At 35.1% G+C, this 25810-nt stretch overlaps 1 protein-coding gene across 10 annotated transcripts in view; it reads left to right on the plus strand.

Moving 5' to 3' along the window:
- Positions 1–25810, plus strand: part of LOC136024853 (proline-rich protein 36-like) — a 109847-nt gene that overhangs the window by 64430 nt on the left and 19607 nt on the right. For all 10 annotated transcript variants that reach the window (XM_065700357.1, XM_065700355.1, XM_065700356.1 and 7 more), the window contains 3 exons: positions 11919–12163; positions 14602–14885; positions 19489–19762. In XM_065700357.1, coding sequence (XP_065556429.1) covers positions 11919–12163; positions 14602–14885; positions 19489–19762 — 803 coding nt within the window. The remainder of the gene's footprint in view (positions 1–11918; positions 12164–14601; positions 14886–19488; positions 19763–25810) is intronic.

The raw sequence follows: 25810 nt of genomic DNA on the forward strand, positions 1-25810 counted from the left end.
TTCTGTTAGCTGACGGAAAACAAATTATTAGTAAAATCATTACCAACGATTTTTGTGTTAAGACAATGGATACTAGCCTAAGTTCTCTTTACCTTGTTTTATCATTAATTGTTTGGGGGGAAGGGGCCTAATTGACCTCTTAGAGGCCTTCTGAAGGTTTGTTGGAAAAGGGTTTTTGTTGTCTTGAACGACTTTGTAGAGCTTTGCTATGTACTGACATAAGGAATAGAATTAGGAATGAACGATTTTTTGCACCATTTATTGATGCATGAATACCTACTGAAAGCTTCATAGGTACTTGGCAAAAAAAACTCGTGAAAACCAGCGTAGCTCACGACCATACAAATACTAGATTTTTTAACCATCAGGTGAAAGTAAAGAGCAACGCTATTGTGGTAATAACCTTTGACACGTGTCTTAATTTGTTTTATTAATTTGTATGTTTTTGGTTGAGGTATATTTTGTTTTCTATCTTCTGGTTCTCAGTACTATTGTTATTGTCAGCCTAGTTTATTTTTACTTGAGTTTTGGTGGACGATTTGATAACACTTGAGTATATTCCCAGTCAACGCAAAAATAATAAAAAAAAAAGCTTTCATTTTTCCCTATGATAAGCATGCACCTGAAGTGTATATTTTTCACGTCTCAACGGTTTTCTTTGACCAATACGGATTTTTCGTCAAAAAATTATGCATATGAATGAATGGAAATTTCTTGAAATAGCGGGTGTTTTATTCTTGCAGTTACCCTGGCAACTAGACATTTTTTAGTGGTCAAGGGCCTGTACCCTTCAAGCGGTTTTCTGTCTTTGGACAAGACTCAATGTACCGCTATGTTTTTTAAAAAGACAGGTCCGCAGATAAAGGATTTAATTTCAAAACAGGTATTCACTATGGTAAATCCATTCCTTGAAACATAACTTTTTTAAGACACAACTTGAATTTTGTGGGTCATCCTTACTGGCTGGTACGAATTCAACGGTGAAATAAACCTGCAAATTCGCGAAAGTATAAATTCATAATGTTTGATGGAATAAGGAACCAATATTATATGACCGAAGAGTGAAGAAGTATACATTCAGGCACGTAATAGCGATTTTTTTTTTCGTGAAGAGGGAAGAAAGAGGTGAAGAAAAGGCTATCAATTGAAGATACTGAGATGGCCGTTGGGTTTATGTATTTGATATTTTCAAGTGTGGCATTTTTTAAATTAAGCCTATTATAGATGACTACCGTTTTTTATTTACTTTTCATCACTGATAAAAAATCTGCTAATTTTTCAAATGATCAATTGTCATTGTTTTTGTTTTTTTATTTATATACTAAACAAGGTTTTTAAAGAAATTGAAAGAGCGAAATTAAAATACAAAACACGCAGGAAAACAGTCATATAACAGGACAAAATCAAAAGGAGTGCGAACTAGCGTGAATGAATAAATGAAAGCCAGAACGAAAAAAAAATAAATAAATAAAAGATTCAATCTTAAAAAGAACACAAAGTGCTAGAAATGAGGGTGGAGCTTCCACTCCCTTCTATAGCCTAAAATGTTACTTGTAAATATTGAAGTACGAGGGTGATCTGAAATGTTTCCGACCTAATATAGATACTCGAATGTTTATCATAATTTTTTTTCTTTTTTTGCATAGTCTCATTGTGACTTTGTACACTTCTCTCAGCAATGCTCCCATCTCTTTAATCCGTCTAAAAAGTACTCGGTATTCACTCTTTAAAATAATTGTTCGCGAAGGTGATTGCCTCCTCATTTGACAATTGCCCCCTTTTTGAAGAAAATTGATTAGAATGACTCCCTGACTATCCCAAAAAACAGTCACCATCACTTTTCCAACCAAAAAATCAATTTTGCTTTCTTTTTTTTAAAGCTTTTCTTTTGCTTTTTTGCTTTTCTTTTTGCTTTCTTTTTTTTACGCTATATTCCTCTTTGCAGTCCACTGTTTTGAATGTATTTCTGCTTCAGGCGTATAATTGTGTATCCAAGTTTAATCTACAGTGATTAATTGGAGCTAAAACTCAGATTTATCGTGCCTAAACTGCACCAACAGGACATTGCAAATGTTCATTCGGACAAGTTTTTGGTCTAACGTTTGCAAACGCGGCATACAACGCATGTACGGCATTCTCGTGCCTAGAACTTGATTTAATGCGTGATAAACACGTTCTCTGGAGATTTTCATTGCCTCTGCTCTCTCTCTCACTTTAATTCGGCGGTCGTTGAACACCATTTGGTGAACTTTAGCGATGTTTTTGAGTAGTTACAGTTATTGGACGTCCCGAACGTTCATCGTCTCCCAAGCTCTTACGGCTACGTTTAAATTTAGCTGCCCAAAATTTACTGTGGTAAATGACGGCGAAGAAGAGTTTAACTCATGTTTGATTTTCGTAGGCATATTTTCTTTCAAAAACAAATATTTTATGACAGATCGATGCTCGATTTTTTCCATTTTCGTCACTCAAACGACTGTCAAATAAAAACTGAGTATCAAAATGGCTGAAAATATGATGTTTTGCTTTCAAAAGATGCACTACTACATTCCTTGATTTTTGTTGACAAGTTCTGCCATCTTCACGTTGAGGTTGGAAACTTTTCAGACTGCCCTCGTAAGATAAATTTTTATAGTGTTTCTTTATTTTGTAAGAACAACAAATAAACACTGCTAAAACTTCAAGGAATTATTCTTTTGTGTACATTTATCAGTGCTATTGAAATAATCAATTTAAATTCATTATCCTAATATGTAATAAGTTTATCAGTATCTTTTTTCCTTTCAAATATGTAGAAAATTAATCGGCGAGTAACTTACTAATTGAGGAAATCTTTTCAGGTACTTTTTTCCAATAAGGTAAAACATGTCTACCTTTCAGATAAAAATTTTATGTTAGGGTATGGTGTTTAAGGGGCGACTGGCCAGTGGCAGTTCTGGCTTCTCTTGCGTCCGGGGCAAAATCTCCAAAAAATTTTCATTTATTAACAATGTTTTCATTTAATAACAAATTTTGAATACAAAATATAAAAAAACATTCAAATTGAATAAATTTTGTCCATTTACTTTTATTTCCAAGGAATGGTGATGAAGATATAGGTAAAATGAATATTTTCTTATTCAATTTGCTTATACGTACTGCCAACTGTATCCTCTACTTTTTTTAATAAAAGTAAAATTTCAAAAATCTTACAAAATTTTCAGATGATTATAACCGTTAAATTATTTTATTTGAAATTTTGTGCCCCCTAAAACTTCTGCACTTGGGGCAAGTGCCCCCTCTGTCCCCCCAAAATTCCCAAATGTCCTTCTGCCACTGGCCCGTTAAAGCTCTTTAATAAAGCAGATTGAAAAAAAACGTCGCATCATTCTGGTTCAAACAGGATGTAACAAGTACCGAGCTTTCTGCTAAAATTGGTAGTGAGTCGGAAGAGCTACGGGCATACGTTGTGAATTAGACATACTTGCTATGTCCCCCTCACTCAATGAGGGGGACTGTAATTTCCTTGTACAAGGTTATCGACCATATTGATTCCAACGGTCTGAAGAGCTACGGGCATACGTTGTGAATTAGACATACATGCTAAAATTATCACACGTTTCGATTTAAACCAAAGTGTCCACCGTTCTTCAACCTGTTATGAAAAGGATAGTTGGGTAGGACATGGTACAACCTGCCTAAGTGCATTTTACTCCGAGTCAGGACGGAGCTTGTGTCTGCACCGATTCAAGCCTCAATTAGTTTTTGCATCGAGTCAGGACAAAGCCTATTTTTTTTACTGAATTTGGACGTAGCTCGTGTTTACTCCAAATTAGAACTTCTTGTTATTCGCAAAAAATCGAGACGTATCGTTTTTGTACGTCACAAAGAATTCTGTAGCTTGGACGCAGCTTGTCCATCACTAAGTCAAGACCTGGCTAGTTTATGCGCTGACGTATGATTTAGATCTCCTTTGTATCATATTGACACTTAACTAGTTTTTGTAACGAATCAGGATTTAGCTTTCTTTGCATTGATTCAAAAATGAGGTCATTTTTGCACAACGTCACCAAAATCCCCCATTTGAACTTTACTTGTTTTTGCACAGACTCAGACCTTATCTTGTATTTACACTGATTCAGGATTTATCACGTTTTACACCTGGTCAGTCTCGCAGCTTGAAATTAACTTGTGTTTCAATTAAGTTGGGACTAAGCTCATTGTAACATCGACTCTGGGTTAGAGCTGAGCTAGAGCTGAGTTTCTGTCTGCTTAAAGTCAGAGCTTGGGTTTTATTTTTCAAAAGTTTGTCCCAGGCTTAGCTCGGCTTACCTCGGTTATGCAATGAGAATGAAAACTCTTGGACGATTCTACTGAAGAGTTGCCAATTCAGAGGGAAGGGGATTGGAAGGATCATAGGCCTAATTTCTACACATTTTCATTTTTGCGAGATTCTGGTGCAACATTTTCATAATTTCTACATAATACATTTTTGAATAATTTGACTGTTTGCATAATTTGTAGTCCTTGCTCCAGGTGTTCCTTGGTTTATCTTCCAGCTGTCCTCCATTTACGTTTAATCCCTAAAAAGGGGAATAGGACTTTTCGATTTTTGATTGAATTAAATAAATAAAACCTAATTTTTTTAGCTGAAAGTAAGGAGCGACCTTAAAACTTAAAACGAACAGAAATTACTCCGTATATGAAATAAGTTGTCCCCTCCGCATTCCCTCGCTCTTTACGCTAAAGCTTTTAATTGTTTTAAAAAGTAGAATTGTGGCAAAGAGTCAAACTTTAGCGTAAAGGGCGGGGGATTGCGGAGGGGACAACCCATTTCATATACGGAGTAATTTCTGTTCGTTTTAAGTTTTAATGACGCTCCTTACTTTCAGCTAAAAAAATTAGTTTTTTTTATTTAATTTCTGAACGTTTTTGAATTAATGCATGTTTGATTTTGGCTCTCCGCACATAAATTATTAAAATGAAATTAGTATATTAATTCTTTTTTTGGCTAAATGGCTTTCTCTTCGTTTTGATCAGACGATTTTGAGAAATAAGGGGTGGTGAAGGAGGCCTAGTTGCCTTCCAATTTTTCGGTTACTTAAAAAGGCAACTAGAACTTTTAATTTTTAACGAACGTTTTTATTAGTAAAAAATATACGTAACTTAAGAATTAACTTACGTAAGAAACTTTCATAATCTTATATTTTTATTATGTATACAAGGGGCTTTGTACCCTCGTTAATACCTCGCTCTTTACACTAAATCGTAAGTTTTGTCCCAATTCTTTAAGAATGACCCCTGAATCAGAAAGGCCGTAGAATAAATAGTTGAAATCACTAAAAATACTTTAGCATAAAGAGCGAAGTATTTATCTCCTCCTAAATATCTCGCTCTTTATACTAAATTACTTTTAGAACCCCTCATATGCGTAATAATCTCTGTTCGTTTTAAGTTTCAATGCGACTCCTTCCTTTCATTTGAAAAAACGTTTTCATGTTTATTTTTCATTGTTTTCTTATAGTAATGCTAGATAATCCTTCGCCCTTTTCATTGAATTTTTCTTCCCCTATGACAGATTCCTCCAAGGAAAGATCCTCCAACATAGCCCCCTCCCCTCAGCCCCACCCCCAAACAAAATAAAATCCCCCTGAAAACGCCTGTACACTTCCCAATAACCATTACTATATGTAAACACTGGTCAAAGTTTGTAACTTGCAGCCCCTCCCCCAAGGATTGTGGGTGAGTAAGTCATCCCCAAAGACATAGTTATTATGGTTTTCGACTACGCTGAAGAAAATGGCTATCACAAAATTTTGATCCGTTGACTTTGGGAAAAAAAGCGTCGGAGGGGGCCTAGATGCCCTCCAATATTTTTGGTCACTTAAAAAGGGCATAAGAACTTTTCATTTCCGTTAGAATGAGCCCTCTTGCGACATTCTAGGACCACTTGGTCGATACGATGACCCCGGGAAAAAAAACAAATAAATAAACACGCACCCGTGATTTGTCTTCTGGCAAAAAATACAAAATTCCACATTTTTGTAGATAGGAGCTTGAAACTTCTACAGTAGGGTTCTCTGATACGCTGAATCTGATGGTGTCATTTTCGTTAAGATTCTACGACTTTTAGGGGGTGTTTTCCCCTATTTTCTTAAATAATGCAAATTTTCTCAGGCTGGTAACTTTTCAAAGGTAAGACTAAACTTGATGAAACTTATATATTTAAAATCAGCAATAAAATGCGATTCTTTTGATGTAGCTATTGATATCAAAATTCAATTTTTTTTAGTTTTGGTTACTATTGAGCCGGGTCGCTCCTTACTATAGTTCGTTACAACGAACTGTTTGATGAACCCCCTCCAAATTTCTATAACTATCCGTTCTATACAAAGTAACTGGAAAAATAAAGCTCTTTCTTATCCTTTTGGCGTCGGTTCATACCAGTGCAAGATAATGTAAGGTTTAGGACGTTTGATTGGAACCTTTACCCCGACAAAAACAAAATATAATAACAAACAACTTTTTTTCCCGTGTAGAATCTAGATATGTCGCAGTTATCATTTGAAATTTTGATCTTTTTATCTTCCTTCTCCTCTGCAAGATAGCTAACTACTACCTAAAATTTATGTGATATTGCTCTATAGCGCGTGAGCGTAATATGAGTTTTCTAATCATAAGCTTGCTTAGTTACTTATGGAATAGAAACACTCTACTGAGGATGCAATGTATAAACGTTCATCAGAATTGGAATACAGAATATGTAAAAAAAAGGAGGTGTTGCCCACTTCAAAATTCAGGTGTACCAGGAGGGAAACACCACACGTGGTGCGCAGTGTGTCACGTGTGGTCACTGGCATCTTTGGGGGGAGGGCATTTGTCCCCCCAAATAATTTTGAGATCAAATTATTATATAGCCGATACCCTTGATTCTCTGGATGTGGATCTCTCTTGCCCCCCCCCAATAAAAATTCTGAAGCTACGCTTCTCCGTGTGGTGCTAAGTATACCTTGCTTGGAGGTAATTATAGCATGGCATGGTATAATCGCAGCACAGGCAATGGAAGAAGTGGCACTCCGAGATGTTCATACAATAGGGGGTAGAGTGTGATCGATATAACTATTAATAGTTTTAAGTTTCTGGAAGAAGGCTCAATAGCTATCCATTAAACTTAACTGGAATCAAAGCAATTGTTGATTTTGTATTTTGGTTAGGTTGCGCAAGGGTTACCACAATTTTTAACGTTTAGGACGACTAAACTTTGTGATTATTTTCTATTTCGGCTGGTTTCCAAAATTTTTCTATTCGCGGTTCTATTCATCTCCATGGTTAACTTTCCATTTTGATCCCAAAGATCTTTTTTACTTTTTTACTGTCTTTTTAACGAGAAAGTTTTGCTTAAATTACTGTAGATTAATGCTAATGAAGTCAATTACCGTAATTATCATAGGCAATTACGTAGTTACGCCGGTAATTATGTTAGGTAATCCTACAGTGATAAAAAGTAATCGGATATTATTGCTGAACAGCTATTTTCTTAATAATAGAGATCTTTATTGCATAGCTAATATATACAGAAACAGGACGAAGCCCAGTATTCTGAGCTTGTATGGCTACTCCTAGAAAACTACATTACACATATGCATCGGGTTACCACACCTTCCATCTACCAACATAACAGCACAAAATTATAATTCTGCTTAAAAAAAAAAAAAATCAAAATTCACACTTATACAGGCAATGACGTATCAACTGGCAGATACCAGTCCAATCTATCTCATTAAATCACTAATGATTGGAAGTCTGTTCCCGCTACTCCACTTCGCATGTCACAAGCTACTTCGTTCATCTCATGCATAGAAGTCGGCTGAAGGTAAAGACTGGTATCACGTGGCGGGGGTAGGTGTTGCTCGAAAGTACCATCTCTGGGGTCGCTTCCTATGGATGACTTCACCCTCTCACCTATTTCCAGAAAATTTTAGGCCCAATCTTCTACTAAATCTGTTGTTTCGCTATTTCCATTGCCTGCGGGCAAAAATACTCTTTTTCTTCTAATAACCGACCTTGTGGTGTCCTGATTTTCAGCAGGATTTCCTTGATTTTCTTGCAACTTATTGTTGAAATACTATTTTTTGCTTTCCGCAGCAGCTTATTTATTGCGATATTATACTTATTGTAAATTTATTTATCTATTTCACGGTCACTGAGAACGCTGACCATATAGAGGCTGTGCCTTTTGGTCACAGATTTCAGAAATGCGTTTGTCATCCAAGGTTCCCTAGGAGTGTTACTATACTTCTTCTTGAATTACCCTTTGTAAAGATACATCTAGAACAAGGTTAAACTAAAAACTAGTGTTTAGCTAATATTTAGATCCAATAGTTTGATCCAAACGTGCTTACAAGTAAGGTTTATCAAGCCTCCAGAACTCGGCTTAGCAGAAACTCAAGTTAATCCTTTTTGAAATTTAGTTAAGGCTACAGTGGCATTACTTGGGAGTGGTGTAGGTAGTTAAAATGGGATATCCCCCCTCCTAGTTTTAAAAATTCCATTTTTCATATTCATTCAAAAATGTCTTTTATAGTATTTCCCTTGAAAACAATAGAAGAAACAGCAAAATTACCACCATCCCCTAGATTTTGAAAAAAAAAAATTCCCACTGTATCTCTGTGAATCGACGCCACAGTAACGTTGACCATTCGCAATATCCTTTAGAAGATTGTTTCTCAAACTGGAGGTTGAGATGCCTACAAAAAAGGCATAAGGCAAATATTATTTCACAAAAGGGAGTCGTAAGATAACCCGCACTAATTTTAACCCATTCTGCTGGGTTGAAACACTAACGAGATAGATAAATGATGCTTTACACAATTCTGATTGGATATTATCTTTAAGATACAACGAATAAGGTTGCATCTGACATTGTCAGACTTCTGAGATAATTGCCAAAAACTGTTAAATAAGCTGTTCTCAACCAAAGGACTAGCAAGAAAATTCCTGTTCAATGACGCTTTGATGATTCTGATCTACCTTCATCTGATGATCTTCATATTGAGAACGTCCTTGCAAATGGTTTTTGGTAATTATTGACGGTTTTTGGTAATTATTGAAAATATCATATACAACCTCATGATCTGTCAGCGAATTAATAATGATGACAATGCCTTGTAACGACATTTACATAGACACTAACATTACTTCTAGGATTGGCTAACATCGGGTTTTGCAACAGGCTAAATCTAATTGTAAGAGCATCGTTAACTGGCTCTAAAGCCCCTACTCATTATGAATAGAATTTCAGGCTTTACAGAGGACATCTTTTTATGTTTTTTAATTGTTAAAACAAGCGTTTTCAAATAGTTTTGCTTAATATTAGGTAAGATTTATTCATAATACACTAAACGTATATTAAATATACAGCACTATTCCCTCGATTTTTTTTATTCTGTAAAGGAGGGGGAAGACACAACAGTTATCAAGCACTAACTAAGAGAAAAATCAATTATAGTATCAAACAGTTCGTGGTAACGAACTGTAGTAAGGAGCGACCCGGCTCAATAGTAACCAAAACTCTAAAAAATGGAATTTTGATATCAATAGCTACATCAATAGAATCGCATTTTAATTCTGATTTTAAATATATAAGTTTAATCAAGTTTAGTCATACCCATCAAAAGTTACGAGCCTGAGAAAATTTGCATTATTTAAGAAAATAGGGGGAAACACCCCCTAAAAGTGGAATAATCTTAACGAAAATGACACCATCAGATTCAGCGTATCAGAGAACCCTACTGTAGAAGTTTCAAGCTCCTATATACAAAAATGTGGAATTTTGTACTTTTTGCCAGAAGACAAATCACGGGTGCGTGTTTTTTTTTTTTCCAGGGGTCATCGTATTGACGAAGTGGTCCTAGAATGTCGAAAGAGGGCTCATTCTAACGGAAATGAAAAGTTCTAGTGCCCTTTTTTAGTGACCAAAAAAATTGGAGGGCATCTAGGCCCCCTCTCACGCTCATTTTTTTCCCAAAGTCAACGGATCAAAATTTTGAGATAGCCATTTTGTTCAGCATAGTCGAAAACCATAATAACTATGTCTTTGGGGATGAATTACTCCCCCACAATCCCTGGGGGAGGGGCTGCAAGTTACAAACTTTAACCAGTGTTTACATATAGTAATGGTTATTGGGAAGTGTTCAGTGTTCAATTACTCCGTATATGAAATGGGTTGTCCCCTCCGCAATCCCTCGCTCTTTACGCTAAAGTTTGACTCTTTGCCACAATTCTACTTTTTAAAGCAATTAAAAACTTTAGCGCAAAGAGCGAGGGATTGCGGAGGGGACAACCCATTCCATATACGGAGTAATTTCTGTTCGTTTTAAGTTTTAATGTCGCTCCTTACTTTCGGCTAAAAAAATTAGTTTTTTTTATTTAGTCATTCAGCCAAAACCAAATGGACTCCAATCAGTCTCCGATAAAAAAGCTAATTTGAGCCAATCAAAATGTCTCGTAGAATGTTTCAGCCAATCAGAAAATTCTATGATAAATCCCATTGGATCAAATTGTCGCTTGCTAAGTATCGGTATTAGTAAAACCTAACTGTGAATGGGCCTAGAGATGCCAATAAAAAAAAAAAAAGGTAAAGGATACGGCATTAGACTTTACAGTCCGTACCGGCGGTGCTGATCTCCGTTTCTTGGCCCTTCAGCCAGGAAGTGCAATGGGGGGTTGGGGGCCAGCCATCCTGTGCTTTCGCGCACCCTTCCTGTTTACCTTCCCCAGATTTCTCCGGGTACCCATTTAGAGCTGGGTAGACTCTGGCTAAGCTTACAGAGTCACGCCACTGACCCCCGTCCCAAACTGAAGAATTGGGTACACTGGGACTCGAACCCGCGTCCTCTCAGACAAGGGATGCCAATAAGATTCTCAAAAATTTGAATTTTCGATGCTACAGTTGTTTTGCCGTATTTTGGATGAGTCGGTAAATATTTTTTGGTTTTGCCTCTCTTCTTTGAAATTTATCGTTCAACAAACCATCTTTAGAATGATCACAGTGAACTTGAGGCCACTCTTTAATGCTCAATTTTTTTACTGCTTCATTGGTCAAAATATCATTTAAATTAACAACATAAAAAAAGAAGAAAACCTTTGACCATTTGTTAACGCCTCCCCGTTCTCTTAACAATAGATTACGAGCGTATCTTCTTCTAAAAACATATAAAACAGTGGTCAAGAGTTTTAGACGACTGTCCTTCTGTCTGGGCAGCCGAATGTTGGCTGATCAATTTTCAGTAACTCTAAGTTGATATAATCTCTTTTGTTACATGAAAATCTAAAAACTAGGTTTGAAAATCAAAATTATTGGAATAACGTCTCGTTATCATAATTTTAGTTTTAGCAGGACTTGAACTCACAATTATTACAAATATGACAAATTATTTGTGAAAAATGATACGTTCTTTTTATGAGCATACTGTGTTACTCTAAAAATAAAAACAATAGGTATCTTTCTGGTCTAAGAATCGTCATTCCTTAGAAACAGCACTCATTTTCGATAACAAAGTGTCCTGGTACGATTATCAGTGAGAAAAAGAGCCCATAAGCACCAAAGTCTTCCTTTTTAACAACCTTGAATTTTCGTTTCGGGGTTTCCATAAACTACCCCAAATCCAAATATCTTACTAAATATCCATGACTTTATCAAAATTGTACACAATTAATTTTTCAATAATAATTTTGATGTAACGACTGAATAGGCGGAGATTTATGTTTACCAATATCTCCAAAACTTTTTCAAACGCCAGAGAAATATTTTAAGTTGCTACCCAGTCTTTATCATTATGTAAATTAATTCTAGATTTTTTGCCCTCCTATATGAGTAAACAAGGTAATAACTTTCCCAAAAAAGTATAGGATGGGACTTATTATATATATTTTTTTAGGAGGTTTCTGCTGGATGTACAATCTGCAATAACGGTGCTTCAAGAAACACTTTTAGCCAATCATCACCTTCAATAGTACCTCCATCAAACCCTTTTATTCCCAAACAAGGTCAAAGTCATAGCTTTGAACCAATTCAGGATGGCGTAAAAATCCATACTCACAACAATAATGAAGGCTATGACTACCCCATACCATCACAGGATAAACAAGGATACGACTATCAGGCTCCACCCCCTGAAAACAGGTAAATTTCTATCAAGTCATCTCATCAAACAATTACTGTAAGAAAAGAGCTTTATTATGGTACGAGCTTTGCAGAAGTGCGTACCTACTCCCGTGCTAGTTCTCTACACAAGTATAGACTTACTTCAACCCTTTATCCGCAGAAAAGTCTATAATTTCATAATTTTGTACATCTTTGTGCATTCACTACCTTTTGGTGTCGTATCTAAACATATGTGAAGTCACTATATCCTTTTCCATTCTGTAAATATGTGTACAGTCTTTACACCTTCGTGAAACCACTAAATCTTGAAGTCGTATGTAAATGTATGTGAAGTCTTTAAATCTTTCTGTATTCTTTAACAGAAATTCATTTATATTTTTGTGTAGTCTCAACATCTCTACATCTGTCGTGTCGTATGTAAATATGCAGGAAGTCTGTATACCTTTTTCGGTGTATAAAAATGTGTGCAGTCTCGACACTATTGTGCAGTGATGTAAAACTGATGTAAGTCTGATCAATCGTGCAACCTGATATAAGTCTGTACACCTATACACCAATCCATGTGCGAGATAATTTTCCGCATAAGCAAACAGCCATTTATTTCAAAAAAATACGGCAACGTTGCAATTGAAGGGGGGGTATAAAAATGCAATTAAAGGTTCCGCGAGTGTGTACAGTTGTTCTGTTAAATATTTGTTAACGTCTCTCTTATAAATTACTGCTATCTTTTAGCTTTGTTAAAATTGTATAAAATATTTAAAAAAAAAGAAAAGTCTCCTCAATCGAATAGTTTTCACTCAGCCGCAGCAACAAATTTCATTTTTGATAAACAGTTTTCTGAACTGGCATTTTCATATAATTATTAACATTATTCCAAATTTTGTTTAAATTTATCAATATCAAGTGATATTTCGTTAACTGTTTTCAGGTTTATTACTTTTATACTTATTTAGTGTATCTATTAAGAATGCTCTATTTATTTAAGATTAGTTTTATGGACAGAAAAATTGGATATTGTTTCATTGGCCTAATAAATACAAAAAAAAATTGTTCCAGTAAACTAAACAGTTTTGCAGCAGCAAGTTTATTTCGAGGACGGGAATTTGAAGTTTTGAGGACATCTAGGCTCACTAATGTTTTCGTTTTTAATTTTTAATTCTCATAATTTTAATGGTTATATATTCACGTTCAGATCATTAATTTCGTTGAGAGATTTTGGAATGGAACAAAATATAGCAAAGCATATCTAACTTGTGGGGAAACTAACCCTTTGCGCAATTCTTTTATCTTTAAGATTTTATAGTAAATGGACATGTATGGTAAGATCTATCCAACAATAAATTGATCTCAATTGCCAATGCATCTGCAACTGTGACTTCTGTTGCAATCGTAATTTTTCACATAATTCAGGATTTATTGTTTTTAGTTCATTATTTGAGCTCCTTTCCGTCTTTTTATTTGATCATTTCGGTTTGGTGATTCGAGCAGGTAAAAATTGCAAATTTATGAATACTAAAATCTTTTTCAAAATTTCACAGCAAATCCAGAGTTACTTCACAATTTTTAATATTTCTTCAAACATATTTTGAACTATATTTTTTATCCAGATTGTTCAAATTTATTTTAAATTTCTCGCCACCTGTATGAGTAAAACTAGTCAATCTCTAAATAGTTTGCCTGACGAAAAAGGATAGCATCCCATCTTAATGGTAATTTTGAAAAAAAATCATAACATTTCTGCGCATTTTTTAAAGATTCATCAGTAACAAATGATGTTCCGCCTCCTCTACGAGTAAATGCAATCTATCTCTAAACAGTTTGCCTGACGAAAAAGGATAGCATCCCATCTTAATGGTAATTTTGAGAAAATCATAATATTTTTTTGCATTTTTTCGTCAGTATCAAATGATGTTTCGTAAACAGTTTTATTGAGGTTTGACAGAAGGCCAAACGGAGGCCAGTCCGGTCAAAGTGAAAAATTTTAGTCAAATAATAAATTCCGTTCCGTCAGATGGCCTACTTTGCTTATTTTGGACCTGTTGGCAATTATTTTTTTTCTAATTGGGAAATTTTTGAAAGTCTGCATATCGGACGAGGTAGCTAGGCCAATACTAGCCTAAAAAATCATATTATAATTGCAAGCCTAATTAAAGGAAAGCCAAGACAGCTGTGGAATTTAGAAGCTAGGCTGGTGTATTTTTTTCAGAGTTGCTTCAAAATGGGTAATTTACCTGTTTCGGCAATTACCCAAAATGAGTAAATTCTGGAGGGTGCAGAGTATCTGACTGAGAATATCTTTCGATGAAGCTTCTTTTTGTCTGATTCTTGTTGGATTTCCTTCAAATTTAATCGTAACTAATTATTGTAGTGACTTTACTTATTTTAATCTTTATTTAATAATCTAAATGTGAAGAATATTTAGTGCAACCTATTCTTATTTATGCTATATAACTTAGACTCCCACCTGCACCACCTCTTGTTGAATCTATCCTCCCAGAGGCTGCACCTCCTGCACCCCATGGAAGCTCTACAGTCTCGTCAAGTGCCACAGCATCTGCATCCGCAAGTGCCTCAGCCTCTGCTAGTGCCCATGCTAGTGCCTCAGCATCAGCTTCTGCCTCAGCAAGTGCCTCTGCAACTGCCTCTGCAAGTGCGTCAGCTAGCGCAAGTGCTCATGCTAGCGCCAGCGCATCTTCATCAGCATCTTCTGGCTCAGGTCCTTACTGGTGGCAGCAAGCTGGTAAGTATTTGTTAAATATTTGCTGAGATTTTTGTTATTGATAGGGATTAGAATATTCAAAAAAAAACTTCAATTGTTTTTTGTTAAGAAGAAAAGACTTAAGTCTGGGAATCATCTTATATTTTAACATAAAGACGACTATAAATGGACTGAAGATGGAGATAGAAGTCAATGAGCTGATTTTTCTTTTGAGAGGGGGGGGGGCTTACCTCTCTAGTCGGTAATTCCTATGTTATACTATATAATAGAAATCTCACAACAAAATATAAAAATATAAGGCAGCATCACTGAGCCGGGGGTGGTGGAACCCCCTCTTGCCACCCCTATATGGGTGACCTTGAAAATAGACTATAATTTAAGGATATTGAGGCAAATGGGATAATTTTACGACAAAGATCTGTAATTAAACATTTAAATTCCTTTGTATACGTTGAAATATAGTTCTAGGCTACGTGTTATCACCCAAACTATTTATGGTGGAAATGCCCATGACTCAGAAACTAGAGATAAAATTAAAAAAAAAAACTGGCCATTTTGAAGTCCAGGGAACTCAAAGAAGCAGCGTAAGTTGTTTACACAAACATTTATACGAAGTACAAAATAACAGAACCAGTTTAATGCATACACAAACGTATATAATAAAACTGATCTCCAAGTTATTGAGACGGCGAACTACATAAGGACTATTTGAGACTTGGTTTTAGAGCCAAGGGGTCGAAATAATCCGTTTCTTCTCTCTCTCTCTCTCTCTCTCTCTCTCTCTCTCTCTCTCTCTCTCTCTCTCTCTCTCTCTCTCTCTCTCTCTCTCTCTCTCGCAAGAAAGTTATCAGTTGCTTCAAACTTCCCAAATGGTGTAGCCTACCTCACGTACAGATTTTTAAACAGAACAACAAATGTAAGGATGCTTCATTAATTCTTCAATAATTGAAGAATTATTCTTCAATTCTCTAATCTAATCTAATTCTTCTTCAATTCTCTCTCTGTCTCTCTCTTTATCTTCCTCTCTAATCGGCGTCAGTGGAATTTTTATTGTGCACCATTACATCATGGCATTTTTCTCCAAAGCGCATTGAACTTGACGAAAAGAGATAGTCATTCACTTTTTTTGCAACAAACACACAAAGAACAGAGCAAGAATAAAAATTTTAATTTAAAGTTAGCATTTACAATTCTATTCTAGTGTCGATAAAACCTATATATGCGTAATTCGACCACTTCCTTGAATAGTTCAATAGAATACACAAAAGAAAATATACTATTTGTCAGAAAAATAAAGCTTATAGCTGAAAAGAAAGTTGTGTATTTCGCTTCTAAATCCTGGCATAAAACAATAATTGCTATTATAAACTAAGGTTTTATTATGTGAATTACCATAATAGAACTGTTTTCCTGTCTGTTTCTACTTTGACAGATATTGCGCTTAATTAGGTACTATGAGCAAACTTTTACTAATTATAAACACTGGAAATAAAAGAAAATTTTAAAGCCAAGGATCTTCTAAAATAAATGACAATGTGCAGATCTAAGGCCATTTCTTCGACTGGCTAGTCAAGTGTTGTCAATATCAAAGGCCAATCAATAAACGTGTTGACAGGGTGCACCAGAAACACCGTTTTTAAGCTCACCCAAATTTATTATGCTTTTTGACGTCAGATGGTAATATTCACCTGACATCAGCGAATGAAATCGGGACCAAAGTCAGTGTAAGATATTAAGATGAAACCTAAAAGCATTATTTAAAAGAACAATGAAGGAAATTATTTTAAAAGACATAGAGACAAACTTACGAGGGTATAGTATCTTAAAGGAACTCCCTATCTCAGCTATTATAAACTTTCTTAGTTTTTATGACTGAACTATTTAAAATTGACTGAGTGATTTTACCACAACTTTTAAAACTTGGATAAGAGATCAAAAGAAACTAAAGACAGAAAACTAAAAGCCAACACCTACTTTCTTGTAAATTTCGGAAAAACCATTTAACTACTCTTTTTTGTGCCGGTGATATAGATATTAAAAGTTTTATCGAAACTCACACCGTAAGAGTGACTCTTGCTTTTTTCGATGAAACGGGGGAGGATTTTCTTTTTAAGGCTTAGAAAAGGGAAGTTGCAAATAATGCTCTAGCACACCTGCTAGGAAAACTCTAACAAATAGCTCAAAGGAAGTCTGAATGGAGCAATCTGACAGCTTTGGGAGTTCCTCGTTGTGCTACCCGCTTTAGTTGACAAGGTTGCCGACAAAGAAGACGTATAATTTCATTGTCTTTTCAATTAAGTTTCATAGTTAAAACAAATATTCTCAGTAGCTTTTGATGATGGCTATTTCCCTGGGAGAAATTGCAAACGGGTCCTTTGTTTTTGTGACGATCCGACTCTGAGGCTTACATACTGGCTATAGCCAATAGTTTATCTGCATGCATCCAATAGTCTGGACATTTTGAACAATGTAGTATTATCCTTAATTAGCAAAGATGGTGAAATGAGGTATATCCAAGCTATCTTTTTCTGTTCTTTTCTCTCTGTCTCTCCTTTGATCTTCCTCCATTTTGCCATTGTTCTTATGTTAAATGATTGTGTCGCTTTTCATAAGAATTTAAGCTTGAGGAGTTTTCACAAGGGAGAAGTTTGAAAAAGGTCCTATAAAACAAATTACCAGATGTCTTTACCTCCTAACCGTTAGAACAGGTATATACTTGTTAGAACAGGTATATTCACTTTATAAATTAGGCTAATCATCCAGGAAGAGGTCATTGTACTGTAATTGGTGTTTCTTTGGATGACATGCAAAAATGTATTAAAACCACGTTTTTTGTTTATTTGTTTGTTTTTTTTCTTGGTTATGCACAGAAACCTATAGACGTTTAGTTCAAGTAAAGATTTAGTATATAGTTCCCTACACTTAGTGCTGCGTCATTAATTTTAACAAAGATTAATAGGTAACAATTTTCGAAGCTTGTGGGTGAAATGCGGAGGAACCTACTTTCAGAAATTATGTACACCAGGTGGTCCGTGCCAAGCGTGGCGGAAGTTTTCCAAGTGTGGCGGAAACTTTGCCAAGTGTGGTGTAAACTTTGCCAATCGTGGTGGAACTCAGTGGTAAATGTGACGTTCCGGTTTGCACCAGATGGCAGAAAGTGAGCACCCCCTTGGGCAGAAATTTTTAATGACAGTCTGGTTAAAAATAACCAGCTTTAAAATTAAAGAATGTTTCAGCAATTACCGGTTCATTTTTTGGTAAGGAATAATTTAAATAAATATATTCAACAATCATAAAATCAGGAATAGTGGTGTCTGAAAAAAATCAGCAAAGCCATCTAGCATTAAAAATGTTTATTTACAATAATAATACAGTAAACGTACACATGACGAGGACAGAGATAGAATTAGGACTCACTCAAATAATCTAAATTGGTGGCTTATATTCAGTAAAACAAGGAGATAAACGTCGGAACATGTGACAGGAACTGAACTATTTTAATTTGTCAACTTGGAGGAATTATTGCAAATACTCAGAATTTATTTGACAGAACTTAAAATTCGATTATGCATCTAACACGGAAGAGCCTACTTTCACCAAAGTTTAAAGATTTTTTCCCTGGGTTTTCAAAATTATTTTTTTTACAAAACAAAAAGAAAGAGTTTCTATCCACAAACAAAGGTACACTTAATAAAAACATAAAATAAAATACTGGTACTAAAACTGAACAACAAGATACAATAAAATAATTTCTCAATTGACACTTTCAACTTTCATTTCACTTTATATTGTCATGCTAAGTTCGCATAAAATTTGCATAACTACACCTAATCAAAAAAAAATTAACATCGTAAGAATATGTTTAAAATAACTTCTGTTTGAACATAAGACCTAAATATAAAAATAATAACCTTCAATTTAAAGGAAACAATTACTTTTTTGTGCCAAAACCTTGCTTTTTCCCAGAAATTGTTTGATTCAGTTACTACTCATAAAGTATCAAAAGGAAGTAAATACGCCGTTTGAAAAAAGTTGTCACACAGCTTCTTTAAGAAACAGGCACGTCAGAAGTATTTAACAGCCAAGACGCACGATTATTATATATTATTTTCCCATGTACGGAATTCTTTTCCGTCATGTCAGCAGTTAATTCCTAAGGTACAGAACTCTTTTCCGCCCTGTTGGCTGTTTTAACCAGTCAGAAAGATTACCCTTTCTTGAACTTTTAGGGTGGTCCACCCACTTCAGTGAGTAATGGAAGTAGCTGATAGGACCTAAGATATTTTGACATCTGCAAGGAAACAGAATATCCCTCTGTTAGAAGTATTTTGATTTTTAAGCCCCACGACTTTTGCCCTGACATCTTCATCCTTTCATGTTATGAATTTAATTACGAGCATTCCCCTCCCCCTGAAAAAGTGGCAAGGAAAACTAATCTATTTTTTTCAGAACATTCCAAACAAGAACAGTTCTGTGGGAGGGTGACATTTAAAATTCCGACGCTAGACACTGGTCCTCCTTCAAGGGGTATGTGCGTCCTATAGAAGTCATACTATTATTTATCCTTTTATAGTGCGTGAAGTGATCATAGTTAAATATTCTTATTACAACAATAAAATTCTAGGCAACCCATGCGCAAATCATATTGGTCCCGACTGCCCTGATACTTATGTCTGCACTCAGTATAATCTATGTGTTGGAGGTACAGTAATAAATGGTGCCAAGGGTCTGGTAACAAAACCAAAACTTGAAGACCTCATGCTTTATGGACGTCCATGCAATAATGATGGAGTTAGTGTGTGCTGCCGTAGACCAGAAGCGCCACAACCAGTGGAGCCAGCTGAGGCGGAAATTGCTCAACCAGATCGCTCAGACCCTGTTGTGGTTCCCCCACCGCCGTAAGTAAAATTATTGCGAGATTTATTTTATTTAACATCTATTAATCCGATAAACTAACACTACTACTGAGAACTCATTTAAGCACCAAGCTGGATGAGGAAAAAGCAGCTGCGCACGCTCCTCCTTTATCCAAATCTATTCAAAGCTTCTCTTTTTGCACCCTCCCAAGAGGCTCTAATTCTCTTTAAGGCCTATCTTACTACATATTCCCACCCCAATCGGGGACTGGGGTGTACTTTTCGTTTGGTCTTAAATGGATGGTCGAATAGGACGACCTTGGCAATATGTCATACTTCATCTGCAAAATGCCTCCTTCAAACCTTCTTCAAACCTAAAGCTGTATCTCAAAATCTAATAACAAAATAAAACTCAAGGTCTCATCCTTTTTTTACAATGAATAAGTAAATACAATTTCTTATTTTTTCAATATAAGTAATTCTGTTTTAGAACACTTAATTGTAAAAAAAAATTTACATGTAAAACCAACAAAATATACTGAACATCTGTATGTTATGTTTCTAACATAGAAACACAATAATAAATATGAATATAATGATGCGATATGCTAGCCAATAGATATGTTCTTTTTTAGCAAAAGGAATAAAACACTATAGGATTTCTTCAGACATCGTATTGATGGGTGTAGATAGGGGAGGGGGATACTAGGCACAGATATACCACTTAAGGGGGTACGGAAGAGGCCAGTTGGCCCTCCTTGATTACAAAATTCCTTTTTTCTGATAGAAACTAAAATGCCTTCTTCAAAGATTTAATTTTTTTTCAAATTCTCATTCAAAATACAAAATCTACCGCTTTGGATTTTTAAAGTCACCTTTTTCATATCTCAAATTTTTTTTAGTCATCTTCCTTCCCCCTACATTTTCTTAAATAGACTGTACATTTTATTGCTGGACCTTGGACAATTGGGGAGAGTAGGAGGAGGGGTTTCCCAAGAAATTTGCCCCTCTAGATTTTGAAAAATATCCTTTTTTGGCATTTTTATTGAAAATGGCTGTTGAAAAAGTAAAAACCGTCCCTCCCCAGATTTTGAAAATACATTCCCCTCTATCAAACAGTTCGTGGTAACGAACTGTAGTAAGGAGGGACCCGACTCAATGGTAGCCAAAACTCTAAAAATGGAGTTTCATCAAGTTTAGTCTTACCCATCAAAAGTTACGAGTCTGAGAAAATTTGCCTTATTTTAGAAAATAGGGGGGAACCCTCTAAAATTCATAGAATCTCCACGAAAATCACACCATCAGATTCAGCGTATCTGAGAACCCTATTGCAGAAGTTTCAAGCTCCTATCTACAAAAATGTGGAATTTTTAATTTTTTGCCAGAAGGCAGATCACGGATGCGTGTTTATTTGTTTGTTTGGTGGTTTGTTGTTTTTTTTTTCCCAGGGGTGATCGTATCGACCCAGTGGTCCTAGAATCTTACAAAAGGGTTCATTCTAACGGAAATGAAAAGTTCTAGTGTCCTTTTTAAGTGACCAAAAAAATTGGAGATCACCTAGGCCCCCTCCCACGCTAATTATTTTCCCGAAGTCAACGAATCAAAATTCTGAGATAGCGATTTTCAGCGTAGTCGAAAAACCTTACAACTATGTCTTTGGGGACGAATTACTTCCCCACAGTCTCCGTGGGAGGGGCTACAAGTTACAAACTTTGACCAGTGCTTACATGTAGTAATGTTTATTGGGAGGTGTACAGAGGTTTTCAGGGGGATTTTTTGGTTGGGTGGGAGGGGTTGACAAGAGGGGCATATGTAGGGGGAACTTTTCATCGAAGAATTTGTCAGGGGGAAGAAAATTGCCATGAAGGGAGCACAGGATTTTCTAGCATTATTAAAAAAATCAATGAAAAAATAAATATGAAAAGTTTTTTCAACTGGAAGTAAGGAGCAGCATTAAAATTTAAAACGAACAGAAATTTTTACGCATATTAGGGGCTCACCTCCTCTTAATACCTTGCTCTTTACGCTAAAGTATTTTTAGTGATTTCAACTATTTATTCTACGGCTTTTGTGATTCAGGGGTCATTCTTAATGAATTGGGATAAAATTTAATCTTTAGAGTAAAGAGCGAGGTACTGACGAGGGAGTGAACCACTCATATGTGTAATAAAAACATGAGATTACAAAAGTTCGTTACGTAAGCTAATTTATAAGTTACGTTTATCTTTTACTAATAAAAACATTCGTAAAAAATTAAAAATTCTAGTTGCCTTTTTAAGTAAACAAAAAATCGCAGGGCAACTAGGCTTCCTCCACCGTTCCTTTTTTTCTCAAAATCATTCGATCAAAACTATGAGAAAGCCATTTAGCCAAAAAAAAAAAATAAACTTGCAAATTCCGTGTTAATTATTCCTCTGCGAGAGCCAAAATCAAAACATACATTGATTCAAAAACGTTCAGAAATTAAATGAAAAAAAACAAAGTTTTCTTAGCTGAAAGTAAGGAGCGACATTAAAACTTAAAACGAACAGAAATTACTTCGTATATGAAAGGGGCTGCTTCCTCATCAACGCCCCGCTCTTTACGCTAAAGTTTTTACTGTTTTAAAAAGCAGAGTTGAGAGAAAGACTCAAACTTTAGCGTAAAGAGCGGGGCGTTAATGAGGAAGCAGCCCCTTTCATATACGAAGTAATTTCTGTTCGTTTTAAGTTTTAATGTCGCTCCTTACTTTCAGCTAAGAAAAACTTTTTTTTTTTTTTATTTAATATTTCTCTGAATTGTAATTACTGGTGGAGACATTACTTGTTAATACATTATAATAGATTATACACAGGAGGTGCTTTGTGAGCTCCATGCACTTCTTTGTCTAAGCCATGTTTCCTAAGGTTTTTGAAACAGGCAAATCGGTCATTGAGGTCTGACTCTCTATAAATATTAAATTAAAAAAAAGGAAGTTTTTCTCAAGTGAAATTATAGTGCAACATTAAATCTCAAAACGGACAAAAAACTATTCTGTATATCAGCGGGACTGCCCCTCTCCTCAATCTCTCACTTTTTGTTTTTTCACACGGTTTCAGTCAATCCATAGTTTTTAATAGCTGAATACAACACGATTTATTAGCTAAAATAGCATAAAAGCTAGCATAAGCACGTCAGAACATTTACATTTATGAAACCGATGTTAGGGAATAAACATAAAACAAAAAATTAAATCGATTACTAAATTGGGAAACATAATAGGGGACAAAAGAGTCTTTGTACCTCATGGTCAACATTTGGGGACACAAGTCAATTTGGATATTTAGTGTTTTAGAATAAGCTTCTTATTCCAAGTCAACTGCCTTTCTGTTTCGGCAGTAGATCTTAAGGGATTGGGACACAAAGTCAAACTTGATAACAATTAATTGTTACAAAAAATCATTTTTCAGAGTTATGGTCCCTATTGACCTGAATCGTTCCCTACTTACAGTTTATAATCACAAACTATTCAATTGATTACCATTATTATGGTTAGCTGTTTACAGGGCCGTATCCAGATGGAGTTAGGGGGTTTGAGCCCCCCTCACAATATATTTGTTGAACTCGTAAAAACGTATTATAAACCAATAATAAGGCATATAAACCAATTTCTGATGCATTTTTAAAAGTTCGTTTTCTGTACCCCCCCCCACCAAAAAAATAACATACACACACCTGATCAAAAGTCCTGGATACGGCCCTGGATTTTTACGTGTGTGTATATTGAAATACTTTTTCTACATTATCAGGTATCTATTTAACAAAATAATCCATCTAAAGTGACCGTTTTCCTGGATGGCTGAACACCCACCCCATCCTTGAAGAAACCCCATCTACTTTCGTGCATAGTACCACCACAATCGCCTACCACTTTGGAAGCTAATCATATTGTCAGTGATGTAATGCTTAAAGAATGCATAAGAAATGATCTCGGTATCATTTATTCTGTCACGAAATTAACCATGGTATACCGTGAATAAAGCACAATTTAAATAATCTTACTATTGAAAATACGAAATGATAAAAGTTATCGTGATCATTCCAAAAGCATAAAAAAGGTAAATCTTTTAAATTGAACGAATATTAGCGAAAAATAAAAAAGAAAGATAGTAACTACAACGACACGGTATGACTATGCCAAGACATGAAATAACGGACTGGGGGAAGAGTTGCAAAACATCCTTGTTTATGTTAATGGAACCAAAATAATTATAAAAGACTGAAGTAAGTTTAAACAATCAGGTAAAAATAATTCATAAGAATTGTTTCGTGGAATAAATGATTAGTTAAGTAAATGGAGGCGAGTACTGGCAAGCCTGTCCTTACATCGAAATTTCTTTTCGAAAAAAAAACTACAAAATTTAACTTTTGTAGTTAGGAGCTTCAAACCTCTGCAACCTCTGCAATCTTTTCTTTTCAGAGGGAGGGGGGGAGGGATGGCACTTTTTTTGAAAATGGACCAAATTTTCTCGAGACTCAAAACTTTTGGTGGGTAGTCTTAAACTTAATGAATTGAAAAGATTTAGAATCATCATGATATGCCAATTCTTTAGATGTATATATTGTTATCAAAATACATTTTTTGAGTTTTGATCATAATTAGAACGAGTCACGCCTCACTTGTAATTTGTTCCCACAAACTGTGGATGTATAAAACGATTTTTCTATGCGTATGTTGGTTCTTATGTTCTTAGTTTGTTATCTCTTATATTATGGTATCTTAGTTTTACTTTTATGTTAGTCTTATGTTAGTGTGCTATATTAGTCTTATGCCATGCTAGTCCTATGTTATGGAAGTCTTATGCTCTTAGTTTCAGTGTCGCTTTTTACTTTTATGTGCTACTAAACATCTATTTTAGTCCAAAGGGGCTAAAAATGCCAGGGAATATAATTGTATATGAAGTTACACTTTTTGATAGAAACTGCACTTTTTTTAAATCATGTTTTTTAACTTATAAAATTAAATAGATATCAGAGCTACCTTTTCAATGAGTCTATAAACATATCTCTATGATTTTTAGAGCCCCACTACCGGCAAAGAAAAAAATTAGAAAAAAGATGAAACACCAGTTGCTTATTCCAATGACGAGCTTTTGAGTTTGATCAGACGTCATGACTCCATTTTCGAAGGGTTCAGGCTATTCTTTGAGATTCCTATAAACTTATTCGGCAATAAGCTCTTACCGTTAATTCTAATGGAAATAATTATTATTATTAATGAATTAGCTTCCAGTGGAAACTCTTAATCACTTAATAGTTTTTTTTTATCTGGTTTTCAGAATACGCTTTTACGTTTTTGTTTACAATGGGGTGTAGTGCGTTCTTTTAATGGCGTAGCAAGCATGATGTAGGAAATGAGACGAAAAAATCTCAGACCGTACAGCTGTTTACATCCCTTTACGAATGTATACATAAAGTACAATGCAACATTGCACTATGTACAAAACCTAAGCAGATATTTTAGCTGCATGACCTTAGCGAACCAATAAAAACTCGCCAAAAACTCTATAGTGGAATAACGACGGATTAAAAAGTGGCAATGAAATCTGTGAATCTTTAATTCCTGGGTTTTTAGTTCACCATTATTTTATCAAAGTGAATTTGAGTTAGATTTTGATTGGCTTCTTTGTTTTATTTTGTTTTTGCATCTTAATTTCAGTGGAAATTGGTGTTAGTCATATAGCCAAAATATTTGCTAATATCTAATTTTGTTTATTTCTTGAGACTTTATCATTAACTTTTTGTTTTTCGGATGATGGAAAGGTAATGTGCAAAGCTTCTTTTCTCTTTTTACCAAGATTGTTTTTTTTTCTCTTCAAATTCTGAAATACATCTGAACTTAGACCCTGATTTTTATTTATAAAAATGAATTTGATAGAAATAGATTAGTATCGATCACCAAAATCCTTTGCTAGCAAGAGAAAACGTGGGAAAAAAGTGATTAAATCCAAACAAATCATCCAACTCCTCCGCTCAGTTGTTCTCACAAAAAAAGACAAATCTCAAAAAAAAATTTGGCACAAAATTCTTTCATAAATTTATTTTATATTTTTTTTTTTTGTCTCCAAAAAC

This window comes from Artemia franciscana, chromosome 3, assembly GCF_032884065.1.
Source record: "Artemia franciscana chromosome 3, ASM3288406v1, whole genome shotgun sequence".
Taxonomy (NCBI): Eukaryota; Metazoa; Arthropoda; class Branchiopoda; order Anostraca; family Artemiidae; genus Artemia; species Artemia franciscana.